The 19,547-nt window shown below is 38.7% G+C and overlaps 1 protein-coding gene across 2 annotated transcripts in view; it reads left to right on the top strand.

Annotated features, from left to right (window-relative positions):
• bahd1 (bromo adjacent homology domain containing 1) overlaps positions 1-5,998 on the top strand; it is a 31,334-nt gene extending 25,336 nt beyond the window's left edge. For both annotated transcript variants that reach the window (XM_023353262.1, XM_023353263.1), the window contains exons 3-7: positions 2,543-2,943; positions 4,134-4,293; positions 4,373-4,452; positions 4,623-4,714; positions 5,360-5,998. In XM_023353262.1, the coding sequence (XP_023209030.1) occupies positions 2,543-2,943; positions 4,134-4,293; positions 4,373-4,452; positions 4,623-4,714; positions 5,360-5,552 (926 nt within the window). In that variant the 3' untranslated portion in view covers positions 5,553-5,998. The remainder of the gene's footprint in view (positions 1-2,542; positions 2,944-4,133; positions 4,294-4,372; positions 4,453-4,622; positions 4,715-5,359) is intronic.
• Positions 5,999-19,547: the final 13,549 nt, after the last annotated feature.

Here is a 19,547-nt window from a genome sequence, read left to right on the forward strand (position 1 = left end):
GCCGATACAGTCAGTGTAAGTGCTTTAAAAGCTCTTAAAAGCAAGCAGTAGTCATTTAGAAAACATTCCCATCGCAGTTGGATTGTGTTTTTATGTTGCATGTTTTAATTGCAAGGTTACTTTGAATGCATTTCCTGTTTGGGTAGCCAAAGCGGTGCAGTGCGCTAAGAATAGCAGCTTTATCTGACCCATTATAGGATGTCAGTCAACTGGGAAGTTGGTGAGAGAGAGAGAAAAAACAAAAACATAAAAAATCAGAAACAGGGCAGGACCTCTTTTGTCTCGGATTGAATACATGCGGCTGCAGACTGAACCGAAACCGACTGAATGAGCTCAAGTCGAGAAATTAGTCAGAACAGAAACGGTGGATGTATAGGTGAACGTTTGTGTGTTTTTAAAGCACCTGAACGTGAAATCCATTTAAAAAAAGCAAACCAAAAAAAAACAGGCTTATTTCCTCTGAACTCTGAAGTCGTTTGTCACTTTGTGCGGCTCGGTGTGTGAACGCTCGCGCTGTCGTCTACCGCAGGGCCCGGCTTTAATCTCAGTGGAAATCTCTGGCCCTGTTCTCATGAGACGCTTAGACACTGGAAAGAACAGGTGTGAGCAATAATAAAGGTAATGATGCCTGAGTTTTACGCAGCAGATTTTCACGCTGTCGAGTCTGTTGGCTTACTGTCACACTGGGGCACAGAAATAGAAAATGAGATATTATTTAAATGTCATTAGTAATTCCTTTTCTTTTCATATTCTGACATGTCTGCTGTGGAAATAGCTGGAGGTCCGCCCACGCTGCGGTGTCACTTTACCGCCTCTTATTCTAACTTTTCTGGAAGATGTTTCTTTAACTTTCCTGTCAGTTTAGTGGCACCTCTGGACTCTTTACATGAATAAAAAGCTTTTTGTTTTAATTCTTTGTATGAATGCAAAGGTTGAAAATTTTATTCTGAAAAACCAACTCTTCTTCTAGGTAGAACATAATTGTTTGTCTATAAATAAATGCAAAATGTAAGGATTTGTACAGTTTTGGCTTAATTACCGTTGTTTTACAGCAAATGGCCCTTTTTTGAGTCTATATATTCCAGTTAACGATTAATCGATTACTAAATTAGTTGAAGATTATTTAAAAAATTCATTCATCATGATTAATTAGGGCTGGGCAATAAAACAATAATGATATATAAAGCGATACAGACGTGATCAATATCAATCAATAATATGTCTGCTAGAATGTCCAATAATTTAACTGAACCTCGATCCAGAACCGCACGGCATTCTAGGGGATGTAGGAAAAGAATTAGCCTCTCACCACTAGCTAAGCAAAGTTGGTGGAATCGGCCAACTCGCTCTTTCTTTGGTTACCTAGCAACTCACTCATTCTATGGTTACCTAGCAACGACATGTTGAGTATCTTGCACAGCTGGAGTTTCAGAGTTCCACCACTGTGTCTCATAGCTGGTTAAAAATAATATTAATAATAATGATTAAAAAAAACAACCAGTGTGGAGTGAAAACTGTGGCTCAAACAGGAAAGGTCACAACACCAGTCTGGCAGTATTTCAGATATTTAAACACCTAATCAATAATTATCAATATATCGACTGATCTGAAACGGAGTAGCAGTAACTACATTTACTTGAATAACGTTTTGGAAAAAATACACTTTTATGAGTATGTTCACTATGCTGTGCTTTTGTCTTTTACTACAGTCATTTTATTATGAAGTATTTCTATTCATACTTGAGTAGAATTTCTGGATTCTCGACCCACTGAATGAAAAACAAACAAAAAATCACCAGACACAATTCAATTCACTGATTCTTTTGCCTGATTTTGTTGTTTTATAATTATTGATATGAATTATTTTCAATTTGATCTTTAAAATACCAAAATTTCCACATAACTTTACAATGATAATGTAATTTTTAAATATTAAATGATTGTTTTGATCAGTTACACAGTACTTGAGTAGACTTTTTACCAAATACTTTGTCACTTTTACTTGAGAAATTTCTTGAACAGCTCATTTTTTGGAAAAAATTACTTTTATGAGTATTTTTACTATGCTGTACTTTTTACTTTTACTTGAGTAATTTTATAATAAAGTATTTCTACTCTTACTTGAGTAAAATTTCTGAATTTTTCTATCCACTGAATGAAAAATAAACATATCTTAACCAAAAATTCACCAGACACAGACCTGCAGTTTTTGTTAAATTTCATAAGTTTAATATTGAAAGAAACTAATTTGGAAACATTTTCTTTTGCCTGATTTTGTTCTTTTCATTTGAATTATTGTCATTTTCGCCCTTAAAAAAAATTCAACTTAACTTTATATTTTGGTTAATCTGATTATGAAATGTTTAAATATGAGTACTTGAATAGACTTTTACCAAATACCTTTTTACTCAAGTAATTTCTTGGATGGCTACATTTTACTTTCGAGTAAAATATGTTGAAGTAGTGCTACTGTTAGTTGAGTACCATTTTTGGGTATTCTGCCAACGATTAATCGTTTCACCTTTCCTGCTCCTCCCTGCAGAAGAATACTCGCCGAGTCTCGGTGATCACCACGGCCCGTCCTTCATCCCCATGTGTCCCAGCCCCAGAGTTCTGACTGGCTGCCCCGTTCCCACTGTGCCTCCAGCCGGCCAATCCGTGGCCCACGTCCAGACGCCACCCTCCAACCCCAGCCGACCACAGCCGCCGCTGCAGGTGGCGAAGGAGTGTCCGCAGAGTGCCAGGCCGCCCAGCAGCGGTTCGAGGTCCGGAGCCCGCGGCGGCCTGGCCGTCCCGCCTCTGAACCGGGACAAGAACCAGAGGCTCAGCGCCGCCTCGGTTGGAGGGCAAACGGTTCCCAAGCAGCCGAAGAACAGCCGGCAAAAATCCACCAACGGCTGGAGGTCGCTGGGCCAGCCCTTTGAGAAGGAGGTTTTTGTTGTTGTAAGTAGAGACAGTCATGCCAAAAGTCTTTTAGTATCTTTCAAACATTCTCTATTAGATTTAAATTCGCTTTCTTTCTTCGAATTGGAGGAAAAATGTTGGTAAAATAAATCGGATCAGTTTTGTGTCCACTCACAAATTAGCCTGAACACTGCAAAAACACAAAATCTTACCACGTATTTTTGGTTTAGTTTCTCTTGCAAATATCTTAGGATGCTTGAAATAAGACAAAATTGACTTATAAGTAAGTTTTCAGCCAGATTTACAAGCTTGTGTTAAGTAAATACTTTTTTAATATTATGAAAAAGTTCTAGTTCTTTCTGATTAGAGGGCTGTCTTATATTTTAAAGAAGGAATGAGGAGATTATTTTATTTTTGTCTGGGTATTTTCAATCAAAATATTTGTCATGATTGTTTTAAAGGTTACCTTTTATACTTCCTTGAACAATATAGGATAAGTTTACATGCTATACAAACATGTTCATTAATTTTTTTTTTGGATTAATTATTCTTAGATAGTGAGAGTTTAGTAAATTCTGCCTGTTTTGAGCTGATTTAGAGTCTCTGTCACTTTAAATCAAAACAAGCTCAGCTGACCCCGCCCCGAAACTCAACGTTTACACTCGCATGTGAAAACGACTGCAAACAGATGCGCAATTATACAACTGCACGTCTTTGAAAAGCAGAAGTGGAACCTGCTGCTTAACCAGCAAGAATGAATCAAGTGGTTTAACGATAGTAAGTCAGCAACAAAATACTTTGTCTTTTCCATCAGCCATTGTACAGCATATGCATCAGTAAAACCAGCTGAACAAACATGCTGGGATCCCAGTTGGGTTGCTAGGTAATAGGCCTGGGTTTCTTGGGTTGCTTGGTAACGATGCAGCGCCTGTGGAATGTGACTTAAAAATCAGAAGGTTTTTGAAATGGCACCAAAAAACATTATTTTATTGCCATAAAATGGCTGGATGGGTTTTTCTAAGTGCTTGGGCTATTTTGAGAAGCAGTTGAGATCCAAATAAAAGTACAAAAATGTGCAAAATGTAAATAGTTCCTCTTTAAATAAACCGAGTGTTTATCCGAATGTTCCTTTAAAAGATAAATTTCCAAAACACTTGATGGATCACCAGCAGCTTGTCTCTAAGTTCTCACTGTGTTTTTGTTCATGGGTATTTTCTGCATGTTTTCAGGGAGAGGAGGCTCCGGTGTTGAGGAAATGCTTTGAGGGAATCCGCAGGGACAGCGACGAGATTCGCGTCAGAGACACTGTTCTGCTGAAGTCTGGGCCCAGAAAGAAGTCTCTGCCTTACGTGGCCAAGGTGTCTGCGCTGTGGGAGGAGCCAGAGTCAGGTACGTCACGATCACACAGGTGAAGGAAGCTGAACTGATGAGGGAGAACTGACCAGTATGGACGCCTGTGTTTCCTCAGGAGAGCTGATGATGAGTTTGTTTTGGTATTATCGTCCAGAACACACGCAGGGAGGGCACAACCCCACCTTGCATTGTGAGGTAAACGGCTGCCATGTTTACAGTTACGGTAAATAAAACCTAGTAGCTAAGATGAGCATGACTGCATGACAGAAGAAGACACTCTGGCAGTCAAGAAACATGCAGAATGTGGCAACTAAAAGGAAAAGCTGGACTTTCCTTCTTTGTGCTAACTGGGTGTCTCTCTGCAGAATGAGATCTTTGCATCCCGTCACCAAGATGTCAACAGTGTGGCCTGTATTGAAGACAAATGCTATGTCCTAACATTGGCACAGTATTGTCGGTAAGAAGGGCATCTTTGTGTGTTTTAGTATATTTTTTCTATTTCAGACATTCTGCTGATTAAAAAACTAAATTTTCTGAAGCGCTGGACAATAAATCAAAAACAATATACTGTAGGAGATTTAGCAAGAGGAAAGGCTTCAGCCTCAACCTTTCACAGCCAGTTAAGAAAAGTTTGTGGATCAACTAACTCACTCATTCTTTGGTTATCTAGCAACAACTTGTAGTGTAACTGGTGGTTACCTAGCAACAGCCTGCCGAGTAATTTGCGCAGCAGCAGTTTAAAGTTTTGCCACAAAATAAAAAACAAAAACTGTGGATAAAATAGTTTCCAAACTAGTTTCTAGAAATTAGTTTCCAGACTAGTTTCTAGTTTAGAAACTAGTTTTGCTTTTAAACTAGAAACTTGTTTCAGTTTTAAACTAGAAACAAAACTAACTTTCTAGTTAACTTCTACACTAACTAGAAACAATTTCCTACCAAGTTTCATTCTAGAAACGAATTTAGAAACTAGAAATTACTTTTTAAAGTAGGAACTAAACTTACTTTCTAGTTAATTTCTAAACTAAGTAGAAACTGGACAAAAATATGTAACATTTTGTGTTTTTGCAGTGCACTGAAACCTTCCCGTGTTTGTTGTGTGCAGATTTTGTGCCTTGGTAAAGCGCCGCAAGGAGGGCGTCCGCGACAGCGCCGCCTCCCTCGTTGTGCCGCCCGTTCTTAGCAACGCCATGCCCACCCACCACTGTGTGCCCAATGACGTCGACCCAGAGCTGGTTCTGTTCTGTCGACACGTCTACGACTTCCGCTACGGACGCCTCCTGAAGAACCTGCAGTAGTACGCGGCTCTGCACAGGACCGGATTGTGTGACCTTACTGTCATCCTCCATGAGTTTTAATCAGCTACTTACGGGGAATTTAAATAGCTTTGAACTGTTTATGTTTGAACACCATGCATTTTGCTCGGCAGTCATCTGACGTGATGCTTCAGAGTTATATGGCGGTGTGAACGGCCTGTGGTGATATAGCAGCTGTCTGAAGAACATGGACGTTTCTCTGCTGTAAAAAAAAAAAAAAAAACGCTGCTGTAGCTCTTAGAAATGTGACCTTTGACAGATCTGCAGCTGATGTTTCATGTGAGTTTTGTAGCCGTCTGCCTGACGGTTATCAGATAGCTCTGATCATTTTTACCACATCTCATCTGATTTCTTTCTGATTTGAACATGCTAAATATCACAGAATCCAAGAGTGAATTTAACTGGTTTGTCTTAAAAATCTGCTTTGAGTTATTGCTAATTATTTAGCTTTAAACGGCTAGCAGTCAACTTGCAGAGTTAAAACTTGCTGCGGTAGTTGGACGTCAGTAAAGTTGTTGTTTTCAGATCGGGACGCATCCACAAGAACAGTTTCATTAAAATAAATCTGTCTTCTGCTGTTTTAGCACATATGGAGCATATTAGAACCTCCTGATGTAAATTTAGTGAGAAAAAACAAATGAAAAAGATTTCCAGTCACAACAGAGAATAACGGCACAAAATAAATTGATCAAGCATCAACAAAACTTTATACACAACTCCACATCTCTAGTCTCCCCTCTAATAGTTCCCACCAATATAAAAAATATCAATAAGCTTAATTTTCTTTTCTAATTAATCAAACAGATTTTTCAATTAATTGATTGATTGATGAGTGACACTCGATCGCACATAGATGGACTTATTATCCTCCAATTTATTTAATTTTATTAGCCTTTTATATACATAAACTTTTGCATATGTAAAATGTGTAAACATTTAAGAAAAATTAAATATTAAATTTTTTCTATAAAGTTCCAGTTTGAGTATATAAAATATATAAAACCAAGCTCTTATTATTTACATATTTACATAAAAAAGTTGAGGTCAGCTGGAAATAAACAGAGAAGGCTATATAGCTGTTTTTATAGAAGACTGTTTAAAATGCAATCAGGTAGACTAAACATTTTTAATTTTACTTAAATATATCAATATTTACAGCATACGTTTGATTTATTTATCTATTAACATTAACTACACAACAAATCAAGCAAAAACAACTGCTTGGATGCAACATAATTTAAGAATAATGTTGCAATCTCATGTTTTTATGGTACTTTGCGCCTCCAATCTACACAAATAAGTTGAAAATTTTGTATTTATTTAGTTTGGACAGCAGCACAAAGTCTGAACATGAATGGATGCAAAGTGACCCGGTCAAGCATTTATTTCCAGAAGAACATTAACTTCAACTAACATCATCACTCAACAGATTTAAGAGTTTACTTTTAAAAAGTTTCAACAAAAGTCTTCTAATTGGTTTTTGGATATTTTTTTTCTTTTTTTTGTACTAAGTAACAATTAATTAATTTCGCCTGAAAATGAGAGAAATTCAGTTTTATTAGGAAGCTGTTGGTGTGGATGTAACCTGAACCCACCTGAGTTTTCAACAGCAAATATAAAGTAGAAATGCAACAAAAGATGAACTGGGAAAGTTTTTCTGTCTTATCCACAATGAGGTATTTTACTTAAAGCCGATTATCATTCGGCCATTTCTGCCTCTTCAAAGCGTTCAGTTAGCTGATATATTCTCTGTTGCATTTAGATTTGTGATGAAGACAAATTTAAGACATGTATTTATTTCTGTGCTGCAAAAATCTAACTTCTTGTAGACTTTTAGATAATACGGCTTTCATTGTTTGAGTTGCAAAATGAGCCTCTAAGGATTTTTTTGTCGAAATGTTAAAGTCAGAAGATGAACCTGCAGGACCAAAATGTACTTTGGTTTTATTCTCCTTTAGGCGTCTCAGAAGAAACGTTTTTCCTCTTCACCTGAATGCTACGATGATTTTAAACCCTCCTTATTGTTTTCCTGTGCCCTTCAGCCCACTGCCTTATTCCCAGCCTTTCGCTGAGGAAGATGAGCTCATCTTCATCTGGGTTGTGAAGCCTGCAAGTGTTGCTTCCCAAATGCTTCCAGTGCTTTAGTCTCTGTTTAACAGTGGAGGAATAGTTCATTTCTGGCATTGATGATTTTTACCTCTGCCGCACTGCAAAAACACAAAATCTTACCAAGTATTTTGGTCTAGTTTGTAGTGTAAATATCTTAGTTTTGTCTAATTTCAAGTAAACTAATTTACAAGTAACTTTTCAGCAAGATGTAGCAGCAGGTTTTAAGTAAATAATTCCTAAATATAGATGAAAAAGCACTAGTTCCACTGGCAGATTATTTCACGTATAACACAACATTTACTCTTGTTATTAGTAAAATAATCTACCAGCGGAACTGGAACTGGAACTGGGTCGCTAGGTAACAGGTAGGGCTTGGCTGGGGTTGCTAGGTAACGCCACAGTGGAATATTCTACCATTTGAACTAGTATTTTTCCCCTATATTAATAAATGATTGACTGAAGACAAGCTCCTATATCTTGCTAAAAAGTTACTTGTAAGTTAGTTTTGTCTTATTTCTACTGTCCGAAAATATTTGCACTGGAATCTAGACCAAAGCAAGCACATTTTTACTAACTTGACTATATCTGATGGAAAAACATGATTTAGAGTGAAAACGAGTCTCAACAGAAAGTTTTTGAAGATGCGTGTATTTCAGGTGTTGCTAATAAATAGGCAGTCAGCGAAAACATAAACGAGTTAATAGCAAATTCTCCACAAAAATGTTTAAAATCATTTAGTGTGATTGATGCTAACTCTCACCTCTAGATGGCAGTATTTCTTATTTTTATGGCACTCAGCTTTACTTGATGTCAAGTTATAGTGAAAGATTATTGCTCTGAGTAACAAAAAGTCACTTTTAACATCATTCATAAGCGCAAATATTGCGAAATGTGTGATTCTTAGTTACAAATAATAACAAAAACAATCCAAAAATCCTGAATGGACTGATCAAAGTGAAAAGATGTAAAAGAATATTTAATTTCAAGAAGTACTTAAAGCTATTTATTAATATTTTAGCCGTTTGTTAATGGGTTTTGTATCAATATAATCTGTCACAACCGGCCCTTTAAGAACATTTATGATTTAGATATAAAATAAGGACTTTGTTAAAGTTTGATGACACTGCAAAACGGCACGCTGCACTATTAATCTAAAATATTAACAAAGATGCATCTCAGAAAATTATTAAACAAAAAGTTAATTTAACAATTTATTCAGCTTCTTGTGTAAATCTGATGGTATTATATGGTTTCACTGCATTTAATCAACATTTTTCTAAGACCCTTCCTCCTATCAACACACATGTTTATTCATTCATTTAATCAGACGCCAATTTAAAAGGATTCTTCAGATTTTTGGAAGTGGGGTTCTGTTGAGAGAGCATGACAGGTCAGTATCTTACCTGCAGCAGGTAGCTCTCGGCTTCTTCTCTTTACATAAACACACATTAGTTTTCTTCTGAATCTGAAGTTATTTGTACTGAAAACTGAGGTGGTCTCTATAAGTTTGATCTTCTCATGTGAAATTGTAAGCGTGTGTTGCCATAGTAACGACCTGAACGGGAAATTAGGTGGTATTTAGAATCCATATTTCACCTTTAAGTTGCTGCTAAACTTCTGTTTTTACCTTTTTTTCGTCCATTATTCATATTTTTAAAAAGATTAACTCCACAAAACGACACAAAGCGGACTCACAGATAATCTGTAATAAGGAATTATGAGAGATTTTCTGTCTTACTTGGCTCTCTGTGCCTGTTTCCATTAACTGTTCCTATTCCAGGAGTTTACTGAGGAGAAGGACGTGTCGTCTGAGTAGTTTCCTAAATGCCTTCTTTGTTTGTTGAAAGACGCTGGTCTGATCTTGAATCAAAGAAATGTTTGCACCAAATAAATAGACGAGAGTTTGACTCATTCCCAGGTGTAGAAATACCTGAATGTTAGACCTTGTGTGGATCTTCCTTTGTATTCTTTGCATGGAAATATCTTGGAAATATTAATCATACCACAGACTATTTGTATGGATTCAAATGAACTTCTGTAACATTAGATAGAAGATATTGTAATAAATAATATATGAGGTCAAACATTGTATCTCATCTTTTTTTTCTTAGTGTGGTTGTCTTCAGCTGCAGTAATCAATGTTGTCCACATGAGGGCGCTATCGGACAGAGGTTTAAAGAAACTCAACACTACACTTGAAATAAGATACAATAAGGAACAGCGGAGCAAGTACCTGCCGGCGGCAGAGCAGGAACCAAGTGGCCAATGGGACCCGCAACAAAGCAATGGAGGTCGGCCCAGAGACCGACGGGACTCACTACAAAGCCCTGGAGGTCAGCCCGGAGACCAACGGGACTCGCTACAAAGCCCAGTAGTTCAGCCCGGAGACCAACGGGATTCGCTACAAAGCCCTGAAGGTCAGCCAGGAGACCAACGGGACTTGCTATGAAGCCCTGGAGGCAGGCCGGGAGACCGACAGGACTCAATACTAAGCACTGCAAGTCAGCACAGACACCAACAAGACTCGCTATGAAGCCCTGGAGGCAGGCCAGGGGACCGACACGACTCATTACAAATCCCTGGAAGTCAGCCCGGAGACCAACGGGACTCACTACAAAGGCCTGGAGGTCAGCCCGGAGACCAACAGCACTCGCTATGAAGCCCTGGAGGCAGCCCAGGAGACAGACAGGACTCAATACAAAGCCCTGGAGGTCAGCCTGGAGACCAATGGGACTTGCTACAAAGCCCTGGAAGTCAGCCCGGAGACCAACGAGACTCGCTATGAAGCCCTGGAGGCAGGCTGGGAGATGGACAAGACTCACTACGAATCCCCGGAAGTCAGCCCAGAGACTAACAGGACTCTATACGAAGCCCTGGAGGCAGCCCAAGAGACCAACCGGACTCAATACGAAGCCCTGGAAGTCAGCCGAGAGACCGACTGGACTCGCTACAAAGCCCTGGAGGTCAGGCCGGAGACCAACAGGCAATCGCTACGAGGCCCTGGAAGTCAGCCCGGAGACCAACGGGACTCGCTATGAAGCCCTGAAGGCAGGACGGGAGACCGACAGGACTCGCTACGAAGCCCTGGAGGTCAGCACAGAGAACAACAAGACTCGCAACACAGCCCTGGAAGTCAGCCCAGAGACCAACAGCACTCGCTATAAAGCCCTGGAGGCAGCCCGGCAGACCGACATGACTCAATACAAAACCCTGGAAGTCATTCTGGAGACCAACGACACTCGCTCTGAAGCCCTGGAGTCAGGCCAGGAGACTGTCAGGACTCGCTACGAAGCCCTGGAGGTCAGCATGGAGACCAACTAGACTCGCAACAATCCCTGGAGGTCAGGCCGGAGACCAACAGGCACTCGCTACGAAGCCCTGGAGGCAGGCCGGGAGACAGGACACAATACTAAGCCTTGGAGGTCAGCCCGGAGACCAACGGGACTTGCTACGAAGCCCTATAGGCAGCCCGGGAGACAGACAATACTCAATAGCGGGACTCGCTACGACTTCATAGCGAGTCTCGTTGGGTTCCGGGCTGACTTCCAGGACAGGGTATTGAGTCCTGTCGGTCTCTGGGCCTACCTCCAGGGCTTTGTAGCGAGTACTGTTGGTCTCCGGGACGACCTCCAGACCTTCGTAGCGAGTCCTGTCAGTCTAAAAGGAACCTAATTAGAACAAAGGAAAATAACTAGAAACAAGAAACAAACGCAATTAGAAACACCAATGAAGAATGTGGAAAACAAGGCAAAATTACATTGATTTAAACGGAATATCATGGGAGGACAACCAAACCTTCTGGCCGGGAGTGTAGGGGGAAGCTGGGGTCCGTTTCCGGTCAGCGAGGCGCTTGTTCCGGAAGGAGGTGTTATTGAGGGCATCGATGGTGGTTTTCCAGATGTTCTTGCAGCGGAGATGTGATGTTGTACAGATGTGACAGCAATGTTGTTCTCAGTAGAGGAGAGCAATTGTGGCTGGTAACCTAGAGAGACTTCGAAAGGAGAGAAAAAAGCGGCTGCAGAGATATGAGTATTGTGAGCGTATTCAACCCATGGGAAGAAATGGCTCCAATCAGAATGATTTAAGGGGGTAAAACAGTGGAGAACAAAAAAAAGCAAAACAAAGACAAACTGGACACACAGGAAATGCACAAGGATGCCCGCAGCAGAGTAGAAACCTTGGTGGACTCTGGCGGCAGAACAGAAACCTTGGGAATGCTGTGGATGTGTCCCATCCTGGCTGACCTCCTAAGCCTTGTCCCAGGTCATGTTGAACTTCCAGCCAACCTAATGAGACTGGCTAGGAGGTCAATGGAAACTGCAACAAAGCCCTGGAGGTCGGCCTGGAGACCGACGGCACACGCTATGAATCCCTGGAGGCCAGCATGGAGACCAACGGTACTCGCTATGAAGCCCTGGAGGCCAGCACGGGAGACTGACACGACTCACTACAAAGCCCTGGGGGTCAGCCCGGAGACTAACGGGACTCGCTATGAAGCCCTGTAGGTCAGGCCGGGAGACTGACACGACTCGCTACGAAGAGCAGTACTAACTCAAAGCAGCAACCGACCAACCAACCCACCTACCTACTTAAGAACCACCCAGCCTACCAAACACCAAACAAACAACCAACTCACATACCAACTAACCAACCAACAAACCATCCAAACAACCCATCTCCCAACCCACCTACCAAATAATCAACTAACCCACCTACTAACCAACAAACCAACCCACCAATCAACGTACCAATCCATCAACCAACCCACCTACTAACCAACAAACCAACAAACCAACCCACCAATCAACCTACCAACCAACCAACCCACCCTCCCACTCACCAACTAACCAACCCACCCACCAAACCAACAAACAAACCATCCAATCAACCAATCAACAGACCAACTAACCGACCAACAAACCAACCAACCAACCAACCAACTAGTCAACCATCCCCCACCTACTTACCTGGCTACCCGCCACACACAGTGGCTGTGAGCCGTTAGCAGTACTAACTCAAAGCAGCAAAGACTAGAGGTGGAGCATCTTGAAAAGTGAAACAAGGAGGCATCAGTCGATACTCAAGGTTTTGTGATTATGTACGAAGCTTCGGGTGCTGTTCAATCAGACTCTGCAGTTTACAAGTGGTGACAAAATGATGTAAGTGTTCGGGATGAGAGGCAGAGAGAGTCTCTTCAGAGCATCGGCTGTTTTGATTATCAGTGTACATCGGTTTCCAGAGTAGTTTATCTAAGACATGCCTTTAATGAATTCATGAGTTTGCTTCTCTAACTGCTAAGATCTTTCTACTGCAGCAACGTTTCACTCCAGAAGACCATTTTGTAGTGATGGGTCCGGCAACACCGATGCGTCGGCGCATGTGTCAAGCCCAGAGACAAAACCCCGTGTCGGTGCATATTGCTTTCAGCAAGTCACATGGCCGATACAGGAACTGTTTCTAAATGACACTGAAGCCAAACTGTCTTTATATGGAAGCTAATCTGTCAGCGGGATGCATTTGCCAAAATAATTCTTGATCTTTTACGGTACAGCATTAACCATGGAGCATCAAGGCAAACGAAAGGTTTCGTAGCTTGGGACCATTTTGATCTACATCAGAAAATAAGGTATCGGTTATCACTTCGTTGTTGTTTCATCCGGTTCTTTTCAGCTTCTACTTGAACTATCTGAATCCAAATTCAGCTGAAATTAACTCTTAGTTTACTTTCATTTTATGTTCTGCAGGTTAACTGTTGCTTATGTTTCTCCTTTTAAGTCATACATTTCATAATTTTATTCTCAAATTACCCTCCATAAATAAAAATCTTTAGACAGAAAAAGGGAAAATAAAGACAACCCTGGTATAAATAAATAAAAAAAAGACATTTCCAGCAAAGCACATCCATAAAGATCTTCGTACAAAATAAATATAAAAGAAAAAATTTAATTTATATGAACAATATGCAGTGTCACCAAAAACGGTTTTATTTAAATAAATTCACCTCCTCAATGCTGAAGCATAATAGGGCATCAGAATGAAGTCGCAGATACACCCAGGATAAACTCAGATATTCAGCCATTCTACAAATTACTCAGTTGCTTTTTATAAACTATTTCATATAAATGTATTGTTTACTTCATTTTTTTCTACAGCAGACGTTGTGTCAAAAAAGACGGAACAGACTAAATTTCAAAATGTTGGAAAAACTTATTTCTTTGAATGAAAATTTGTGGAAAAAACAAACAAAACAAAAACAGTCCACAAGCATCTTCATTCCAAACACGTTCGCTTTCATTTTCGCCACTTGGTACATGTTTACATTATTTATTGACTGTATCGAAGAATATAAAATATATTTTGAATTTAACTGAAGATATAACATAATACAATATATAATAAAATACATTATTGTATAGACTAAGTCATCAAATCAGTCTGTCAACTACGTTGCCTGTAATGATTTTTAATGTCCAGCAGGTGTCAGTATTCAGTGACGCAGTATCGACACAGCATCAATACAGTTTTGCTATGGGTCGAAACGATGCATGACGCCTCATTTACCCATCACTACCATTTTGCATTATTTTATTTTATTTCTTCTTATTAGAATATTAATATTTCATGTTAGATTTAGTGAAGGCTTTTCTTTTACTAGACCTAGTCTTTTCTTCATCACCTGATAGATTCCTGTTGTTGTTTTTCCTTTGTTTATTTGGCAGAGTGGTAAAGTTATTCATTTTTTTCAGTGTGCAGGAATGTTAAAATGCCCTTACACTGCAAAATCACAAAATCTTACTAAGTATTTCTAATACTAACATCTTAGTACTTGAAATAAGTCAAAACTAACTTATAAGTATGATGTTAGTAATATTTAGCAACTTATTTTAAGTAAATCATTTCTTAATATTCACTAAAAGGTTTTTCCAAGAACAATATTTGTGTTTGTAGAGCTATGGATGCTGTGCAATGCACATCTTTTTTTTTATCTTATAGATTTTGTAACTGCTTTATGTGTTATAGCTGTTTCTCTCCCAAATTAAGTCACTAACGGACTAAAAAAATAGAAACTAGTCCTGGATTTAGTGTTTTCCTCCAGGTTTCCTTCTCTAAAAGGAGTGTTTTTCTTTCCACTGTTGACACGTGCATGCCCAGTGTGACGCGTTGCTGAAAACTCAATGACTCGCTGCAATCAACCAACCACTCTTGCCACCTGCCGGTTTAGGTAGACCGGTTGCTGCAAAATCAGTGAATCTGTGTAATCAGCTGGTTTTTCATATGTAGAACTTTTTTTTTTTACTAGTGAGAAAAACGGACTGAGCTTAAATGCATAGTTTTATAACAATGTGTATGATCTAATTGTAAACTGTTGCTTTATTTTTTAAATAAACTGTCAAAAAATATGAGAAGAATCAGTACTTGTACTTGTTACATTACAGATTATTTAATTTAGAACAAGACATTTTTCACATTTTATAAGAGAAATAATCTGCCAGTGGAAATAATATGTTTTCATTCATATTAAGGAATTATTGATTTAAAACAAGCTGCCATTTCTTGCTGAAAAGTTACTTGTAAGTTTGCTTTGTCTTATTTCAAGTGTACCAAGATATTTGTATTAAAAACTAGACAGAAATATTTGGTAAGATTTTATTTTTGCAGTGTAACGCTGTGTGAAAATGGAGAAAAAATAAATGTTTTTTAAAGAACAAAACAGTTTATGTTTAAAGGGAGAGAACCATGCATCATTTTTCCACAATTGTTCCCCACTTTATGTTGGTTTGTAAAATAAAATCTCAATAAAATACTTTGATTTATGTGTGAAAACGTGAAGAAGTTGTAAAGTGCAGTGTTTTTTGTCTACCTTTTAGTAAAAATATGATATTAAACTTGAAATAAGACAAAACTAACTTACAAGTAACTTTTCAGCAAGAAGTTGGAGCTTGTTTTAAGTAAATAATCCCTTAATATTGGTGAAAAAGTACTAGTTCAACTGGTAGAATATTCCACTGCGTCGTTACCTAGCAACCCCAGCCAAGCCCTACAGGTTACCTAGCAACCCTGTTCTAGTTCTGCAGGCAGATTATTTTACCAATAAAGGAAAATATTGGGCTATAAGTGAAATAATCTGATAGTGGAACTACTGCTTTTTCATCTAGATTAAGCAATTATTTACTTAAAACAAGCTCCTCTATTTTGTTGAAAAGTTACTTGTAAGTTAGTTTTATCTTATTTCAAGTCTAATAAGATATTTACACTAGAAACTAGACCAAAATACTTGGTAAGATTTTGTGGTTTTACAGCACACATTACATTTATGGTTAAAATCTGTGAATATACATGATTTTTTCTTTCCGGCTGGAGAGTTTCCACGTGTCAGAACTGCCTGGGAGGTGAAGAAATGGCTACAAATGGGATTTCCTTTTTTTCTTGCTCTTCATCTCTAAACACGAAGGGTGGCGGCCGCAGGTGTGTCCCAGCGGAGGTCCTGAGGCGTCTAAATTGCACACTTATAAGGCCTTTCACCTTTCATCAACCTGACTGATTCTGAGCTAGCAGTTCTTCTCCTTCTTCTCGTTTCCTGCCCTCAGCATGCTATCACACATTGATGAATCACAGACAGCAGAGCATATTTATTTGCTATTATTTTGAGATTTATATATTAGAAGAGCTAATTTTTTCAATGAATTTTTCAGGAGAAGCATCCCTGATGTTTGTGATTACTTTGTGAAGATGTTTGGTAATTATTTCTCATCCTCGTCCCTCAGGCCATCAGTCTGTGCATCTGTGACTCCACCACAGGAGGTTCCAGTTTGCTGGAACGAAGTAAAAACAACAGCGGTACAGAGTACAAACCAAATGCCTGTCAAATGTCTTCTTCCCTTCTAAATGCCCTAAAATAATTTGTCATAAAAGTTTGATTTTTGCTTCTTTTTTGTGTGTCTTTGTATATTAAAGGGGAGCTATATTAAATTCACATTTTGCACATTTTTATATTTCCATTTAGGTTTTATGTCTTCTAAAAAAAAAAGGCCAACGCACTTAAAAAAACACCCAGTAGGTTTTTAGCTAAACGTTAGTGTTTTTGGAGTCTAGAAAATGGGTCACAATGCACCGTTACCTAGCAACACTAGCCAAGTTCCAGCACATTTGGTCAGCTGGTTTTACCATTGTATGCACTGTACAATGGCTGCTGGAAAAGACAAGTGTTTCATTGTTGATTTACCATCCAGAAACCACTTTCTGCAGGAGGCCTTTTTTATTTAAAGGGGGCCTATTAGGCGAAATTCTCACTTCGCCTGGTTTTATATTTCCATTTTGGTCTTTACTGCTTCTAAAAACATTGTAAGCATAAAAAAAACACAAAGCCGGGTTTTTTAAAATTAAATTAAATAGTAAATAGTTTTTTGTTGTTTGGAAAATGAGCTGTTTGAAAAACCTCCTGATTTTTGAGTCACATTTTATGGGCACTGTGCTGTCACCTAGCAACCGCAAAAGCACATCCTGTCACCTAGCAATCCAAGCTGAACTGCATCACATTTGGTCAGCTGGTTTTTATTGTTGTATGCATTGTACAATGGCTGCTGGAAAAGTCAAGTGTTTTGTTGTTGCCTTACAACTTGTTGCATTCTTGTTGGTTGTGCAGGAGGCTCCACTTCTGCTTTTCAAAGATGTATGGTTGTATAATTTTGCATCTGTTTGCAGCCATTTTCAGGTGCAAGTGTAAACATTGAGTTGGGGGTATGGCCACCAGCAGCTTATTTGAATTTAAAGTGACAAGATGCCCTAAAACAGCTCAAAATAGACAGAACTGCAACTAAAACCTCATTTTCTAAGAATGATTTTGTGGAAAAAAACTGTAATGGACATGTTTTGTATCTCCCATAAACCTAACCTAACCTGTTCAAGGAAGCATAATAGGTCACAGACCTCAGAGCCTTAGTCACTCCTTCAGCTCCTTTCACTGCTTTTCTTTGTGTCATCCTTCCCATCCATCATCTGTCTACAGTTAAGGATCACTTATTCTCAGAGTTGAGAGCAGCAGCAGTAAGAGCTTCCCTGCTAAGAGCGTCATCATCTCTGCGGAAATTGTACAGAAATGCCACTGCGATGACATCTACGCACGGAGGCCGCTGAACCAGAACACCGCTGCATTTTTATTTTCATCACGGACGCTCACGCCGCCGTCAGATGTCTGGATATCAAGATGGAGGGAGATTTGCGAACAATGCTTTACGCCTGGCCGATTTCAGTTTCATCTTCCACTGCAGCGACAGTAGCTCCACTTTATGATACAGCAGTCGTCTTTTTTAATCTTCTTCTGTTGTAAACTCTCATCCAAACTGCAGTATCAGATTCACACAGATGCAACTTTCCCATATGGGTAAAATTCATATTTGAATGAAACTCTGCTGTAATAAAACTGGCAATGAAAGCTTTGCAAAGGCTTATTCATCTGGTTATTTTTACTCAAAATCTCCTGTATTAATTTGGTAAACTGAGCTCTCTGTGTTATTCTGATGCTGAATCACATTGTTAACTTTATTCAGCAATCTGTTTCTGTTCTGATCTATTCTGTAGCAGTAAATCTGAATGACAGAACAAAACTGCTAACATTAATCCTAATTCGATACACGCTGCTACTTCACTTCAAAAACACAAAATCTTACCAAGTATTTTTGGTCTAGTTTTTAGAGCAACTATCTTAATAAACTTGAAATAAGACAAAATTAACTTACAAGTAACTTTTCAGCAAGATATGGAGGCTTAATTTAAGCAATCAATCCTTACTATTGATGAAAATTTGTTCATTCTACTGGCAAATTATTTCACTTGTAATATGGAAAAAATGTCTTGTAAGTGAAATAATCTTACATGTTTTGTCATCAAGCCTAAAAAAACCCTTGAAGCTGAAAAATAGTTTTAATTTGTTCATTTTTTTCAGTTTCAAACCATTTTTTCCCAGTTTCACTTTTTTCTTCTGAACAAATTTTGTGGCCCAAATGTAGCTCCATACTAAATAAATTATGCTAGAGTTTGGCTTGGGGAATTTAAATTCCAAGTAAAGATTTAAGAAGTTAGTTTTTTTTCTGTTTTGTTTTGTTTTTAAGAAATTTCCTGCAGGTGTCAAAACTCATGAGATCAGTTCTGGTGTAAATATCTTTTTTAAAATTATGTTTTTAAGCAGTGACTGGTTTTTTAATGATTTTTGCCTTGATTTATTTGTATTGTGAATGTCTTTTCTGAAATCAAAATAGATACTCTACCATTTCACAATGTTTAAATGTTGGAATTTTTAAAAAGACACAAAACTTGACTTTGACTTGATGAAAAGTCATGAGAAATGATGTAATTCAGACTTCCCTTAAAGATTACATATAAAAACATAAATTAAACTTGTCTCAAGTATATGAACCTAAAACGTGAATGTTAAGCTCACTTTAAATCATGATAAATTCATGCTTACTGTTTTTTGGATGGAGTTATCTTCTCTTGGTGGGTTTCATCCTCACCAAGTTGAGTTCTTCCTTTCCTTTCTCAGTGAGGTTTGAGCTGAAATTCTCCAACATTCTGGTAAAATCCATACAATTTCCATCACAATTGGGGGGAGAAAAAAGATCAGTTGAGGATTTAATCCTCCGTTCTGGAGGGAAGAAGCAGCAGAACGCTGCAGCTCCACAACTGCTCCAAATTATGACAGGATGTTTGATTAACCACCTGCTGGGTTATAGATTTTACAAATAATTGACAGACGTGATGTTGCTTAGCTCTTTGGGTTTAGTGTGCACCTGTTGTGTGAAGCTTGAAGGGCCAACAGCGTGCAGACACCGTGTTTTCTCTTAAGGATAATAAGTCCCCATTATTGAAAGT

This window comes from Xiphophorus maculatus, chromosome 19 (assembly GCF_002775205.1).
Source record: "Xiphophorus maculatus strain JP 163 A chromosome 19, X_maculatus-5.0-male, whole genome shotgun sequence".
Lineage (NCBI taxonomy): Eukaryota > Metazoa > Chordata > Actinopteri > Cyprinodontiformes > Poeciliidae > Xiphophorus > Xiphophorus maculatus.